The 13,767-nt window shown below is 32.5% G+C and overlaps 1 protein-coding gene and 1 non-coding gene across 4 annotated transcripts; both read left to right on the forward strand.

The window, feature by feature from the left end:
• The first annotated feature begins 3,905 nt into the window (after positions 1 to 3,905).
• LOC143626990 (homeobox protein knotted-1-like 2) lies at positions 3,906 to 9,329 on the forward strand. Of its 3 annotated transcripts, none has more exons than XM_077096897.1 (7): positions 3,906 to 4,529; positions 5,903 to 6,211; positions 6,761 to 6,881; positions 6,978 to 7,171; positions 7,282 to 7,413; positions 8,882 to 9,018; positions 9,102 to 9,329. In XM_077096897.1, exons 1-7 carry the CDS (start codon positions 4,002 to 4,004, stop codon positions 9,139 to 9,141), a joined length of 1,461 nt encoding a protein of 486 aa, XP_076953012.1. In that variant the 5' UTR covers positions 3,906 to 4,001; the 3' UTR covers positions 9,142 to 9,329. The 3 variants fall into 3 exon arrangements, with proteins under 3 accessions (XP_076953012.1, XP_076953013.1, XP_076953014.1); XM_077096898.1 differs by having other exon boundaries at positions 9,105 to 9,328; XM_077096899.1 differs by having other exon boundaries at positions 9,113 to 9,312.
• A 1,546-nt stretch (positions 9,330 to 10,875) lies between these two features.
• On the forward strand, positions 10,876 to 10,948 carry TRNAF-GAA (transfer RNA phenylalanine (anticodon GAA)). Its single transcript has one exon. It is a non-coding gene; the product is annotated as a tRNA-Phe (tRNA).
• The last annotated feature ends 2,819 nt before the right edge of the window (positions 10,949 to 13,767 follow it).

Below are 13,767 nucleotides of genomic sequence, written 5' to 3' on the forward strand. Positions count from 1 at the left end.
CTCTCCATCAAATTAACCTTAGCTTCTTGATTAACCTACGATTCATTTGCTTGACGAATGTCCGCTAATTTCAAGGTACGACTCTTTCATCAAACTTTAGATCTGCTTAATTTGTTAAGTTTTTTTTAAAATTTAATTAGTATCATAATTATTTTGATTTGATTCTGTTATGACTTCCTTGTGTTTCACTTTTTTTTATAGATTTGACAAACAATCAAAACTGAATTCTCATAGAATGATTTCATCATACCTAACTAAGTTGTACTCGACAAACACCTAATTTCATGGTATGTATATTTTGTCAAACTTCAGATATGGTTCAATTGTTAAGTTTTCTTGAAATTAATTAGTATCATTACTTTGATTATGTTATGACTTTCTTTTCTTTCACTTTTTGTATAGGTTTCACAAAAAAAAATGCGATGCTCATCTAATGAATCAATCAAACCCTAACTGAGTTGTGTTACGTTGGAGGCCATTATTTAAACGCGATCACCATCGAACGTTTGATATTGAAGTACCCTTATCATTCAAATATGTAAGTTAAAATTAAATTTTTATTTTTGAGATCTGAATAATTTTCACCAACAGTTAACTTGTAGTTGATGTTTATTAAAACCACATCCTTGATGCATAAACATATATGATAAAACTTTTTGATCTTTTATGGTTAATTGCAAAAATAATTACCAAGTATATTATGACATTTTCATTTATAAAGCTAAAACTTTGATGGTTTTCTGGCCTAAAATAAAATTCATACCAATGTTGCTTACCTTTTATTATTTAGTAAATATTATTAAACTTAAAGCAAATATCAAAACTGATTCATACCCATGATCAAAAACTTAAAGGTTTACACGAGATCTCAAGTCGAAAGCGAACTCGAAGTCACGAAGAAAGATTATTTACAAGCTGCAATCGCGATCTCAACTTCAAACAAAATGGTTGCGGTTCTAAAACTATTGGATTGGTATGCTTGATTTTGCTAAAGATATAGAGTCATCACTAAATTGGGTATGCATTTAATTACCACATAATATTTCTTAATTTTTGTTGAAAAACATTAACTGTGAAGAGTTACTCATCAGTTTAGTCGTTAATTTATTCTTAACTTGTGTGCTTATTTTTTCAAACTTTCATTCTTGATCTTCACATATTATGAAAAAATAAAGCCCATGATTTCAATTTGCAATTATAAAACATAAATTGTTTTTTTTTGTCCGGTTTTTAAAGGTTTTGTTCAGTTTTCCAGTTTTGGGTACATGAAATATCGAAATCGAACCGATAACTCGGTTGTTTAAACGATTTGGTTTAAGTCAATTTTAACAATGACTTTGGTTTGGTTTAAGTTTTTTTTTCAGTCTTTTAATTAATTTAATAAACATAAATCAATAACAAAAACTGGGTTTTTTTCAGTTTGTAAAGGTTTGGTTCGGTTTTCCAGTTTTCGGTACATGAAAATCCGAAACTGAACCGAAAACTCAGTTGTTTGAAAAACCATAAACTATCTGTTAGGGTTTGACTGAACCGAAAACTCGGTTGTTTGAACCGATAACTCGGCTGCTTAAATGATTTGGTTTAAGTCAATTTTCACAATGACTTTGGTTTGGTTTAAGTTTTTTTTTTCAGTCTTTTAATTAATTTAATAAACAAAAATCAATAACAAAAACTTGGTTTTTTTTTTCTGTTTGTAAAGGTTTGGTTCGGTTTTCCAGTTTTCGGTACATGAAAATCCGAAACTGAACCGAAAACTCGGTTGTTTGAAAAACCATAAACTATCTGTTAGGGTTTGACTGAACCGAAAACTCGGTTGTTTGAGCTGATAACTCGGCTGTTTAAACGATTTGGTTTATGTCAATTTTCACAATGACTTTGGTTTGGTTTAAGTTTTTTTTTCAGTCTTTTAACTAATTTAATAAACATAAATCAATAACAAAAACTTGGTTTTTTTCCGTTTGTAAAGGTTTGTTTCGGTTTTTCAGTTTTTGGTACATGAAAATCCGAAACTGAACCAAAAACTCGGTTGTTTGAAAACCATAAACTATTTGTTATTCAATAACAATAAAAAAAAAGATTTATGTTTTTATATATTTTAATATCAGGAACTCTAGTTTTCATCCCGAGACGTTTTGAGTTGACCCATAACGCAATGTTATGTATTTTCATGCCCATATGGCTTCTCCTCATGCTTGGGATGTTGATCGTTGGTTCCCTTGCTCAAGTAATTGTCTTTATATGTTTATACAAATTTTGGTTTTGGGTTACTAAAATGTTCGGTTTTCAATTTTCACAACGAATTTGGCTTGGTTTAAGTTTTTTTCAGTTTCAGTTATTTCGCGTTTTCAGTCTTTTAATAAATTTATAAAATAAAACTCAATGTCAAAAAAATGTTGTTTTTTTGTTTTTAAAGGTTTGGTTCAGTTCAATTTAAAAGTATGACTTTTTTACACACATATCCATGTTTTCAAGACCTTACACAAAAAAAGTATAAAACTTTACCCTAAACACTTCAAACTTTATATATATATACCGGTTTCTTAAATAGCTTTACAATTTATATACGTTTCTCAATCAATCTGCTTTTTTGTTTTGTTACACAATATATAATTAAGAAATTTATATTTAAATTATTATTTGTTTAGACGTCTATTTATATGCTTTCTTTGTTGTAATAGTTTATAAACAACTTTGAATCTTTATTCCATCTCCAGATTTATAAAATAAGTGTTTTTTTAAAAAAAATATATCAATTTTGCTTTCTTTCTTAAAGTTTCTTTTAGACACAAATTTGAAATTCAACATTAACATTCATATCTTTTGTGTTTACATAAATGATAACTCTGAATCTGAGTTTGAATTCACCATACATATAAAACCTCAAATGAGACAACATAAATTATAGTTTTTGAGGTTCTAACTTCAATAAATTTTAATTTTTGGTCAACTATTACATGTCTACTATTCAAACCTTTTATAGACTTTACACTAAATAACTAAAAAAGTTAATACCCTAAAAACTTCACACATTCTTCATGTATGTAGTCATCCTTCAAATAACTTCAATTCATTTTTCAAAATCTGCTTTTCTGTTTTGTTACAATCAATGAGGTTTTAACTTTATATAGGGGGATCTGCTTTTCTCTTTTGTATATCCTGAACTTCAAATATAATTTCCTAATGTTGTGAAAATTCATGAAAGCAGGCGTGTTAGAGGATGATGATGAATGCAACTTTCAATACGACTGCAATGAAGTATCTAGGTTGGTTTCAAAAGTTCTTCATTGAAGGAAATTAGACAACTGATGTATAAATGAATGTGGAAAAGAAAAGTTTGTTTTGCTTATTGTCAAGACAAGTTTGAATGGTTTGTTTTTACGGTTTGATGTATTCAGTTGAAACATCTTTTGACTTTGTTGTGTTGAATGTTTATAATATGGTTTTAACACTTATATGTTAATGTGTTTATTGTTTTAGCTTTTGATTAGAAAATCACTATTTCTTAATGTAGCTCTTATCAATGTTATTTTTGCTTTTCTTAATGAATCTGATTCCAACTTTGATAAATCTTCTTATTAGTGACTTCATTTGTGATTTACTTTTTTATCCTAACATAAATCCTTAATAAAGTATAATATCAAATTTAATGTATTATATTTTATTTTTATTTTTATTTTTTTTACCCGTGTATCACACGGGCATTTAACCTAGTAAGGTATATTAGCCAAACCAGAATCACGTTTCATATAGTCACGTGAAAGATTTATGATATTTTATCAATTTCGATATGAATATAACTAACTATATTATCTATTATCTAATAATAATAAAAGAAAAAAAAACAGTGGACCACCTCAAAACAAATATGATTAGTTTTTTGTGGTTACTTTTATTCCATTCCCCTCCAAATTTTCCAACAATGTCACTTTCTTCTTCCCCTGCAACTGTACCCTCCATTTAACCTATAAAAACCTACTCAATTTCATATTATTCAATCTTCAATGGCGTTTCATCCTAACCATCTCTCACAAGAGATGGCCCTACAACAACATTTCACCGATACCGACAACATTTCCGTCTTTCATACAATATTACCTGACCACAACCACAACCTCGTCATCGGTGGGCAACCCTTCCCCTCTGCCCGCGCTGCCGGAAAAGACCACTGGCTTAACAGCGCCATCCTCCGGCAGCAGGGCCAGTTCGGGGGTGGGCCCACCGATGACAGTAATAGTAATAATAGTAATAATAATAATAACAATTTTCTCAACTTGCAAACGAAAAATAATTCGGAGTCTGCTGTGACAACATCTTCTCACCATCATCATCACACTGGGAATAATAATAATAGTAGTAACAACAACCAGTGGCTATCGAGATCGATGTTGCAGAGGAACGTTAGTGATGTTAGAGGAGACGACATCGTCTCGCAAGTTTCCAGTGATTCGATTATCGCTGCGGCTGCCATGTCGTCACATGATTCGCCGGATTTGAATAATCAGTCAAGAAACATCGTCGCTAGTGGCCAGGTTACATACCCTCAAAAATTTCATTTAATTTTCAACGGATTTAGTTCTTACGCGTACCGACACGGTTTGACATTTAATCTCACACCGTTTCAAACAGCCGTCTAGTCACGGTTATCCACATGTTGTGTAAACGGCTTTTCTAATCATTAATTTTTAAAGTTGTCCGTCTATGGTTAGAATAGTTGTTCGGATATTGTTTAAACAGCCGTTCTGTTCAATAATTTTTGAGATATTTTTTTATCAATACTGGCCTAGCTTTTAATTTTTGGCTTATGCTATATCGTGACACAAATAAGCTTCTTGAAATAAGCTAAAAAATCATCATCAAACAAGCTTCTTCAAATTAGAAATTAGCTATTTAAGCTAATAAGCGTTAAAAAATTAGACCAAACATCAAATTAAGCTTATTTTGTAAAAAGCTAAAAAAGCTTTAAGCTTTGTTAGAAAAAAGCTAGGCCAAACTACTAAGTTTTGATATTGTTCAAACGACCACCCTACTCAATAATTTTCAATTTTTTTTCAAAATTGCCATCCAAGTGTTTTTCTAACCGTGTAAAACGAGAGTAGGTGGTCTAGGTTTTATTTTTTTCTTTTTTTTTGTTATCATTGTTTGGAACTTATACTTAGGGGGTGTTCGGGATTGCTTATTTAGGTAACTTATAACTTATTAACTTTTGGAAAAGTAAGAAATGTTGTATTGTGTGTTATTATGAGAAGATAAGTAAATAAGTTACCATATGTAAAGAAATTATAAGAGCATTCCCAACCCATTCCCTAAACTATTGTGAGGAGAGTTTGTAAATTATAGGGTGAGGTTTGAGTGGTTGTGAGTGTAAATTATATGGTGGAGAGAGAAAATGTAGTGATTTTTTGTAAATTTGGGGAAACTTTGTTTGTCCATATTTATTTTTTAATATTTGTAGAGGAGAGAGAAAACTGTAATGATAAAGGTATAAAGTAATATTATTTAATTGAACAGAAAAGAGAAATATAGTGTTTTGTAGTGTAATTATAAAGATGAGTATGGAGATCCGGATGAGAATGCTCTAAAGATATAAAATAAGGTATCCAAAACACGTCTTTTTTTTAAGACAGGGTATTGTATGTTATTATGAGAAGATAAGTTAATAAGCCGTACCATAATTTTTTATTTTTATTTTGCTCTGTTTTACCGTGGATGCGATTATCGATAATAATTTGTCAACAAACCTAGGGATTTGCAAATCAGAATTACAGTAATTATAAAACCAGTTTGACCTACATCTAGGTACAGTTTTTGACCTGTTACCAGTCATAGGTTTTAGCGTTTAATAACACTTTGAGCAACGTGCCCTACATAGGTTTAGACTTTGATTCTTGTGCTATGTTTACAGGTGGACAATAATAATAATAATAATAATAATAATAATAATAATAATAATGGCGGTGAGCTAGGGGACACTGAGGTAGCCGGTGAAGCCGTAAACTGGCAAAATGCTCGGTACAAAGCGGAGGTGTTGTCACACCCGCTTTACGAGCAGATGTTGTCGGCTCATGTGTCGTGTTTGCGAATTGCGACTCCGGTGGATCAGCTGCCGAGGATTGATGCGCAGCTGGTACAGGCGCAGAATGTGGTAGCGAAGTATTCGGGTCTGGCTGGTCAGGGTAATATTGGTGATGATAAGGAGCTTGATCAGTTCATGGTATGAACATAATATTGCGACTTAATTTAGTGACGTGCGCTGTTCCTTGGGTCGGTTTTGGGCTAAAACTAAAGCAAAAACCGAAATTTAATTTTTTGAGTTTTCAAAAACCGTCCAGTTTCGGTTTTGGCATTTGAGTTTGAAATTTTGGATTGACAAAAAAATTGCCCAAAAATAATGCATTTAGGTCTGAATTCTTTTTGTTAGTTATTAATTTATTTAACTATTATACATTTGGATTAAAATATTTAAGTTAAACTATATGTTAAATTATTATAAATTACTTAAAATTCAAAATAAAAATTGAAAATCTAGAAGTTCGGTTCGGTTTTAATTACATGCAAAACCGAAACTGGACCGAAAGTTTGATCTTTTTTTACTTAAACATGAAGCCAAACAATCGGTTCTTGTTTCAATTTGGTTATATCAGATTGGTGTTTTCGGTTTTGGATTGGTTTTTCCGGTTTCAAGCATACCCCTGTTATTAATATTATTATGATTATTCAAAGAGTTTAGACCTTTTATTTGATTATTTTTGTCCTAATGCAGACTCATTATGTTCTGTTGCTATGTTCTTTCAAAGAACAATTGCAACAACACGTTCGTGTACACGCGATGGAAGCAGTAATGGCATGTTGGGAAATTGAACAGTCATTACAAAGCTTAACAGGTTTTGTAACTTTGTACAAATTTTAATTTAATTTGTTTTTATGTTGGTGTAAAGTATGGAGGTTTTGAGTTTTTTTGGTGCTGGTTGTTGGAACAGGGGTGTCGCCTGGTGAAGGAACGGGTGCAACAATGTCGGATGACGAAGAAGACCAAGTGGACAGTGATGCGAATTTGTTTGATGGGAGTTTTGATGGACATGACAACATGGGATTCGGGCCTCTTGTCCCGACTGAGAGCGAGAGGTCTTTGATGGAGCGGGTGAGGCAAGAGCTAAAACATGAGTTGAAACAGGTCGGTTTATTAATTGTTATAACCATATTTAACACGTTAATTATTTATATAATTTTAAAATGGTTGAGCAAAATGTTTATTATTGGTTTTGTTGTGGTGTTTGGTATCAGGGTTACAAGGAGAAGATTGTGGACATTAGGGAGGAGATATTGCGTAAAAGAAGAGCTGGAAAACTGCCTGGAGATACGACATCGGTTTTGAAATCATGGTGGCAATCACATGCCAAATGGCCATACCCTACCGTGAGTTTTACTTCATCTACATCTTTTAAATATTGCCACCCAAAATCTATGTAATGAGCAAATCTAAGAGTCTTTTTATAAATATAAATTATATTTTAATGAATATTGGCTTTATTTAACCCAATTAACACGTTTACAACTTGATCCTTATCCGCCACCTGTTTGACACATTTATAAATGAGTTAAGTGGGTCGTGTTTAGTTACATGATTTTAAGTATGTGTGGGCTAGGGTTGATGTTTTTGACACAAATAAGAATGGGGAAATTTCTCAAAATAAATATATGAACAATCAGTTTTTCCAAAATAAACGTTTACTTTTCAAATTTCCCAAAGCAAACATGTTCTCTAGCGTTAAAATGTTGGGTAGGTGAAGATCTTTGTGCGAAAACTCATTCCACGTGGACAACGCAGAGACTCGATACATGTAATCTTAGTGGTGATTGTACAAATCTTTGTGTAGGATGCACAAAGTTATACAATCTTAGTGCATCCTGCCAACGACCGTTGATTTCTTTGTGTGGGACGCACTAAGATTTATACAGCCACCGCACTAAGATTTGTATGGTCCGTGTTAAGGTTACACATGCCGGGTCTCTAGTGTCCACATGGAGGAGTTTTTTACCAAAATGGGGATGGTGGAATTTTTTTTTTACCTAAATGGATGATTTGAAAACTATTTACCAAAATAGATATTTTTTAAAGCTTTATCTTTCTCACTCATAACTTATTGAATGAAAACAATTTCTATATTCTATATAAAATACTTTAAATATTTTAAAACATCTTCTTTTAACTTATTTAACCATATTTTTAATTATATATTTATAAAATAAAATGTATTTTAAAGCACAATTTAATTAGGATATTTAAAAAAACACAATCTGAAAATAACAATCGATTTTCTAATTGTATATGATAATATGTACTCACATTTTTTGTCTTCACTAATTAAAAACTATTTTTCTTATATCTTGAAATTTATTTTTTATTTAAAATCATACGTACGTATATTTTGAATCTGTTTAATATTGTTATGTTTTCCAATAAGATAAAGGATGTTTTATTTAAATGATTATATATTTTAATATTCTTAGTTTTACATTTATAATATGTACATTATTTTTTTATGGGTATGTGGTTTCGGGAAGTGAAAAATTAATATATGTTTTTTGGCAGTTGACCATTCTTATGTTTATTTTGGGAAATTTTCCATAAAAATATTGGTCATGTTCGGGTTGAACAGTTTAACTCCCAACCCGTCAATCCAACGCGATTGAAACCCCTTCCTTGACTTTTGCAAAGGTTGGGCTATACACGTTTATGAACTTTACATACATATCAGATTGGTCAACTCATAAAGCATTAAAACTCAGAACTACATGCTTTTACTTTTTAAAAGATGGTTTGCTACCCTTCTTATATATCTTGGGTGACAAGCTAAAGTTAATGAATTACTTTGATTCACAGGAAGAAGATAAGGCAAGACTAGTACAAGAAACAGGCCTGCAATTAAAGCAGATAAACAACTGGTTTATTAATCAACGAAAACGAAATTGGCACAGCAATCCATCTTCTTCTACCGTCTTGAAAACCAAACGCAAAAGGTATTACATTTTCTAGAATTATAGCATGTTTTTATCATAATGTCACGATTCACGAATTACCTGCCAACCCTAATTACAAAAAGAAGCAATGCAGGTGACAAAAGCAGTGACCATAACATGTGAATCAAGAAATTAGAAACGGAACAAAGACCTTATGGGCGGTCACAAGAAAAGTGGAACGGGGCAACAAGATGAAAATGGGACAGGTATACGCTAAGAAGTTAAGACTTTTGAAAGGCATCTATATAGGCCAAATCTGAACTTAGGATACCCGTGTGTTATGGTGTGTATCTTTCAGTTTTGTTAATTAATACGATACGGGTTTATTGGACACATAGAATAAGAAAATATGCATGCATGCTATATGTTCAATAGTGTACACATGGATACAGTAGTTTTGTATCTTTTTCATGCTACTTTTACCTTTTAGTTTTGGATATTGTGATTTGGATTTAAATGCGTAAATGTTACCATGTTGGTATTGGGCTTGGGCTTGGGCTTGGGCTTGGGCTTGGGCTTGGGCTTGGGCTTGGGCTTGGTATCTTTTCAAAGTTTTTATCTATCAGTAATAAATTCAACTTTTTATTTGACATAAATTACAACTTTTAATTGACATATATTGGTAGGTAGGTTTTTTCCCCAACTTTTGATCACTCCTCTATATGCTCTATAATAGTCCGAGTAACCCAACATGCAAGAAAACAAAAGGCAAAACGGGCGTTTAAGCATAAAGTTCAGTGTGCGGGTAAATGATAAAAGTAACTTGTAACTTATAAGCATGTAAATGTGTATCTCATAATATATCAAATTGTAAGTTATACCTTTCGTATAAACTTGCAATAAGAAATATTGAAATAGCAACGAAGAAGAAACACAAAATGAACCCGTCTTTTCAGCAAGTAGATGTCAGCAGAAAAAGTAGAAAGATTACAATAAAAGTAAAGAATTATTTTTTTTCAACCAAATACACATTAGTGTTGATCTCTTCCATTACCCTTGATGTGAGTGCTGATTTACTCTTAAAAATCTTGTTATTTTGTGCCTTCCATATTAACCATAATGTGGGGAGAAATATGCTTTGAATTACCTTATTGTTATTTTCTTTACAATTGAGAATAATATGGGGAATGTTTGGCATAATGGCATGTCATGTACCCAACAATCAATCCAAAGTCCGGTATCAATACCGTTCCTAACCGAGGCTAACTCAAGTGGTTCATCTTTAGATATTGGGCATCAAAAGAATGTAAACCTGGGAAAGAAAAGTTACCTTAGAATTAGCAGCCTCGATTAATAAAAAATAAAAATAGAAGCAACGTTTTCTTTGTTATTATGTTCTTGGAGATCCTCATCCCAAATCCTAGCATTTTCTAACCTTTTCTTTCTTTAAAATGTGTGTGATTCGAATACTTGTCAATTGAACATCAAACTATAAATTGACTGATGTATTATAAGTGCCAAGAGGCAAGAAAGATGGGAATGAAAACCAATCATAACGAGTTTGAAAGCTGCCAAGATAAGAAAGAAAAATATGAACTTAGGACTCAACTTCATTTATGAATATCATCAATCCAGACTAATGTAGTCTGAATTATTTTTGCTGAAAATATTAAGGAATAAGTATGCAACCAGTCTTCCTGTTATAGGTGAGTCCGTCCCGGAATTGTGTTTGGCTTCAGGCAATGATTATATTATCGGTTGAAAGATTTAAAATTTGATGAAAAATATTCAAACTCTAAAGTATATATGAAAATAAGTGGAGATCACAATGATAGAAACCTACATCAGTAAATATTAGTTCTCCTCTCTCTAAACTAATTGTTTAAAATATAAACAATGATAAAAGTAAACGCATAAGCGGGGATAGCTCAGTTGGGAGAGCGTCAGACTGAAGATCTGAAGGTCACGTGTTCGATCCACGTTCACCGCATACATTTTTTACTATTTTAGTGGATATTCTTTTATCGCATTTTCTTTTTTCTTTTCTTTGAAAAATATGAAATTAAAGATGTAGTAACATTTAATTTATCACGCTAAAAAGGGTCGTATATAATATGAGTCTTACGATAACTCTTAACGTCTAGTATAAAAAACAATAAATATGAATGAGTTATCATTATATATTCTTTAGAAGTATGAACGCTATACCCATTCAATCCTGACCTTAGATTACACCATACAATGGACTTACCGCACCTTGTCTAATGACCTTTCGTTACATGCCTTTGATACTAACATTGCCGCAAGTAATGCTTGGCTCAATATCAAAGCGATTTTTCTGAAAAACAAAGGTACCAAGGCTGCTGCAATCAACCTCACCCTTGTCGTCTACCCATCCACGGATGAATACTATCACAAAATCAAGGACCTTGCAGAGCAACTAGGTGATGCATGTTGATAACCTGACAAGTCACTCCCGTATCATTCCCTTGCAAATTTGATATAATCGCTTCATTTATCAATCAAAGCTCTTTCATACGGGGTACGTTTCGAAGCATGCTAGCTTCAACTTGAATGCATTGTCACCTATAGGTTGATCATAAAACACCAGCTCGATGCCAACATTCTTGTATTGCATAATCGTTGCCGCATTTGAACTTTGTTGTTGATCATATATATGAACATATATGGGATTAGTAGAGTATGTAGTGACATGTATGTGGTATATGGTTATAATTTCTTCATACTCATTTTTCTATCTCTTGTAATGAAATTACGGACTCTCTTGATTGTCATTCTCGTCAAATTTCGAAAAACAAATGTTTACCATTTTATGACTATGCTTCAGTTCCTTTTGCATCTCTTGGTATAACACATTGTATTCTTTGAACATCTCACATCTCCAATAAATCCAGGTATAAATATTATAGGTTCTCATAGTCATAGATAATTTTACTCATCACATATGAGATAACCCACTTAAATATAATTTGAGACCTTCACCATGTTTACATAATTTTGCCAATATTTTTCAACCCAATTCAATCATAAAATCAAATAATTTCATACTGATTTAGGTGGCGAGATTGATAATAACAAATTTAAAACCTTTGTCAGTTTCCATGGAACTCTTTTTTTTCATGTCCCCAAACGTACCAACAAAACAAACGAGCTGAACATAAGATTCCACGTCTAAATGACATAATGTGCACCATGCCCACCCATATATGCTCTCCAAATCGCCACCTATCTTCACAAAATTTTACATATGAAACGGCTCAACTTCTCCACTCCCATGTATGCTCTCTTCTTACGCCAACCTAGCTATGTGTGTTGGTTGTGAGTTATCTTTTATTGTACGCTGAAGGCATAGTTATCATCGCATCTATGATCTAACACCGAGTTATTGCAAGTTGCAACATGTTACGTGAATTTTCCATGTCAGACTTGGGAACATTACATCATTTTTTGGTTATTACTAAAACCCGTAAAAAGAACATTCTTTTCTTGTTGCAAACTTAGTACACTTTTGACATTTTAGATCAAGCTTCCCTGACCTCTTGTAAGGCTAGCACTACCTTGGTGGACACATCCTCGAAGCTCAGTGCCAACACTAGGGAGAGGATCTTATACAGATGGAACCTTATACCATAGCCATGTTTGCCTCTTCATGCATACTCCAAGTGACCCACATTTTTTTTAGTTCATGAAACGGATCCTACCTTATCTCAAGGGTACTAGTGATTACGGCTTACGACTGATCAGTACACCTAGCTACAATCTCATCACGTACTTTGATGCCGACTTGGATGGATGTCCGACTCTAGAGGTTCCACTTCAAGATACTGTGTTTTCCTTGGAGATAACTTCATGGTCCAAACGTCCGCATACTATCTCCAGGTCGAGTGCCAAAGCCAGGTACACATTACCAATGCGGTCGCAGAAAGCCTAAAACAAGTTGGTTATGCAAATTGCATGTCCCACTTTGAATGGCCAGTTGATAATGTTTAAACATGTAAGATTAGCATGCTCTTTGTTTGGGAAAATGTTCGCCTTAAATCATATATGAATTCTACATGTCCCCTCATCATCTTTATAGTGTGTAGACATTTTAACCAAAGGTCTACCATGCCATCTTCACCGGGCTTTTCATTCTAGTTTGAGTGTTCATCCTACTACCGCTGGAATTGCGGGGTAATATTAGCTTATAGGGACATGGTTTTTGTAACAGGATTAACATCATAAATCTCAAGATTCATAATGTTCCTGTCTATGACCTTTTGCATCTTAATATCTTTATTCATAGATCTCAAGATTCACTTTATGATCTTTTTATCGGATATATTTAGAGTTCTACATTTACTTGAAATTTTGGTTCTTCAAACGTTGATCAAAAGGTTCTAGATTTGGTCGGTCATGCCAGAAACCGCTCTCTCGTGACCACCATTCGTGTTGTGAATGTCACTGAATGGTGTGGGCCATCTCTTACAATGTCTATTTCACTATGTTATTAGTTCATCACACTTCAACTCTTGTATTAAATATTGTCATGAATATAACCATTGATAAATACAACTATAAGTCTATAACTTAATTTTCTTCATTTGTACTGATTATATTGTTTTTCCTCTTTCACACACTTGTTGTATCTACCTAGAGTCTTCTTTTTCCTAGCTTTAAACATGAAATTATTAGCTAGAAGTATTCAACTATTGTGATAAATATCATTTATTAAACACAATTCAACTCCAACTTTAAATATTGTTATGAATATGATCATTTATGAATGTAATTAATATTATATATCAA

This window comes from Bidens hawaiensis, unplaced genomic scaffold (assembly GCF_021521415.1).
Source record: "Bidens hawaiensis isolate Kalapana, Puna unplaced genomic scaffold, B.hawaiensis_p1.1 tig00004551_1, whole genome shotgun sequence".
In the NCBI taxonomy this organism is placed as follows: Eukaryota; Viridiplantae; Streptophyta; class Magnoliopsida; order Asterales; family Asteraceae; genus Bidens; species Bidens hawaiensis.

What these genes read in the sequence shown, in the direction of transcription:
- LOC143626990 (XM_077096897.1), top strand. Translation starts at nt 4,002, where the DNA reads ATGGCGTTTCATCCTAACCATCTCTCACAAGAGATGGCCCTACAACAA. An exon ending in AGGAGCTTGATCAGTTCATG is followed by an intron (nt 6,212 to 6,760) that starts GTATGAACATAA and finishes GTCCTAATGCAG; the next exon opens with ACTCATTATGTTCTGTTGCT. An exon ending in GTCATTACAAAGCTTAACAG is followed by an intron (nt 6,882 to 6,977) that starts GTTTTGTAACTT and finishes TTGTTGGAACAG; the next exon opens with GGGTGTCGCCTGGTGAAGGA.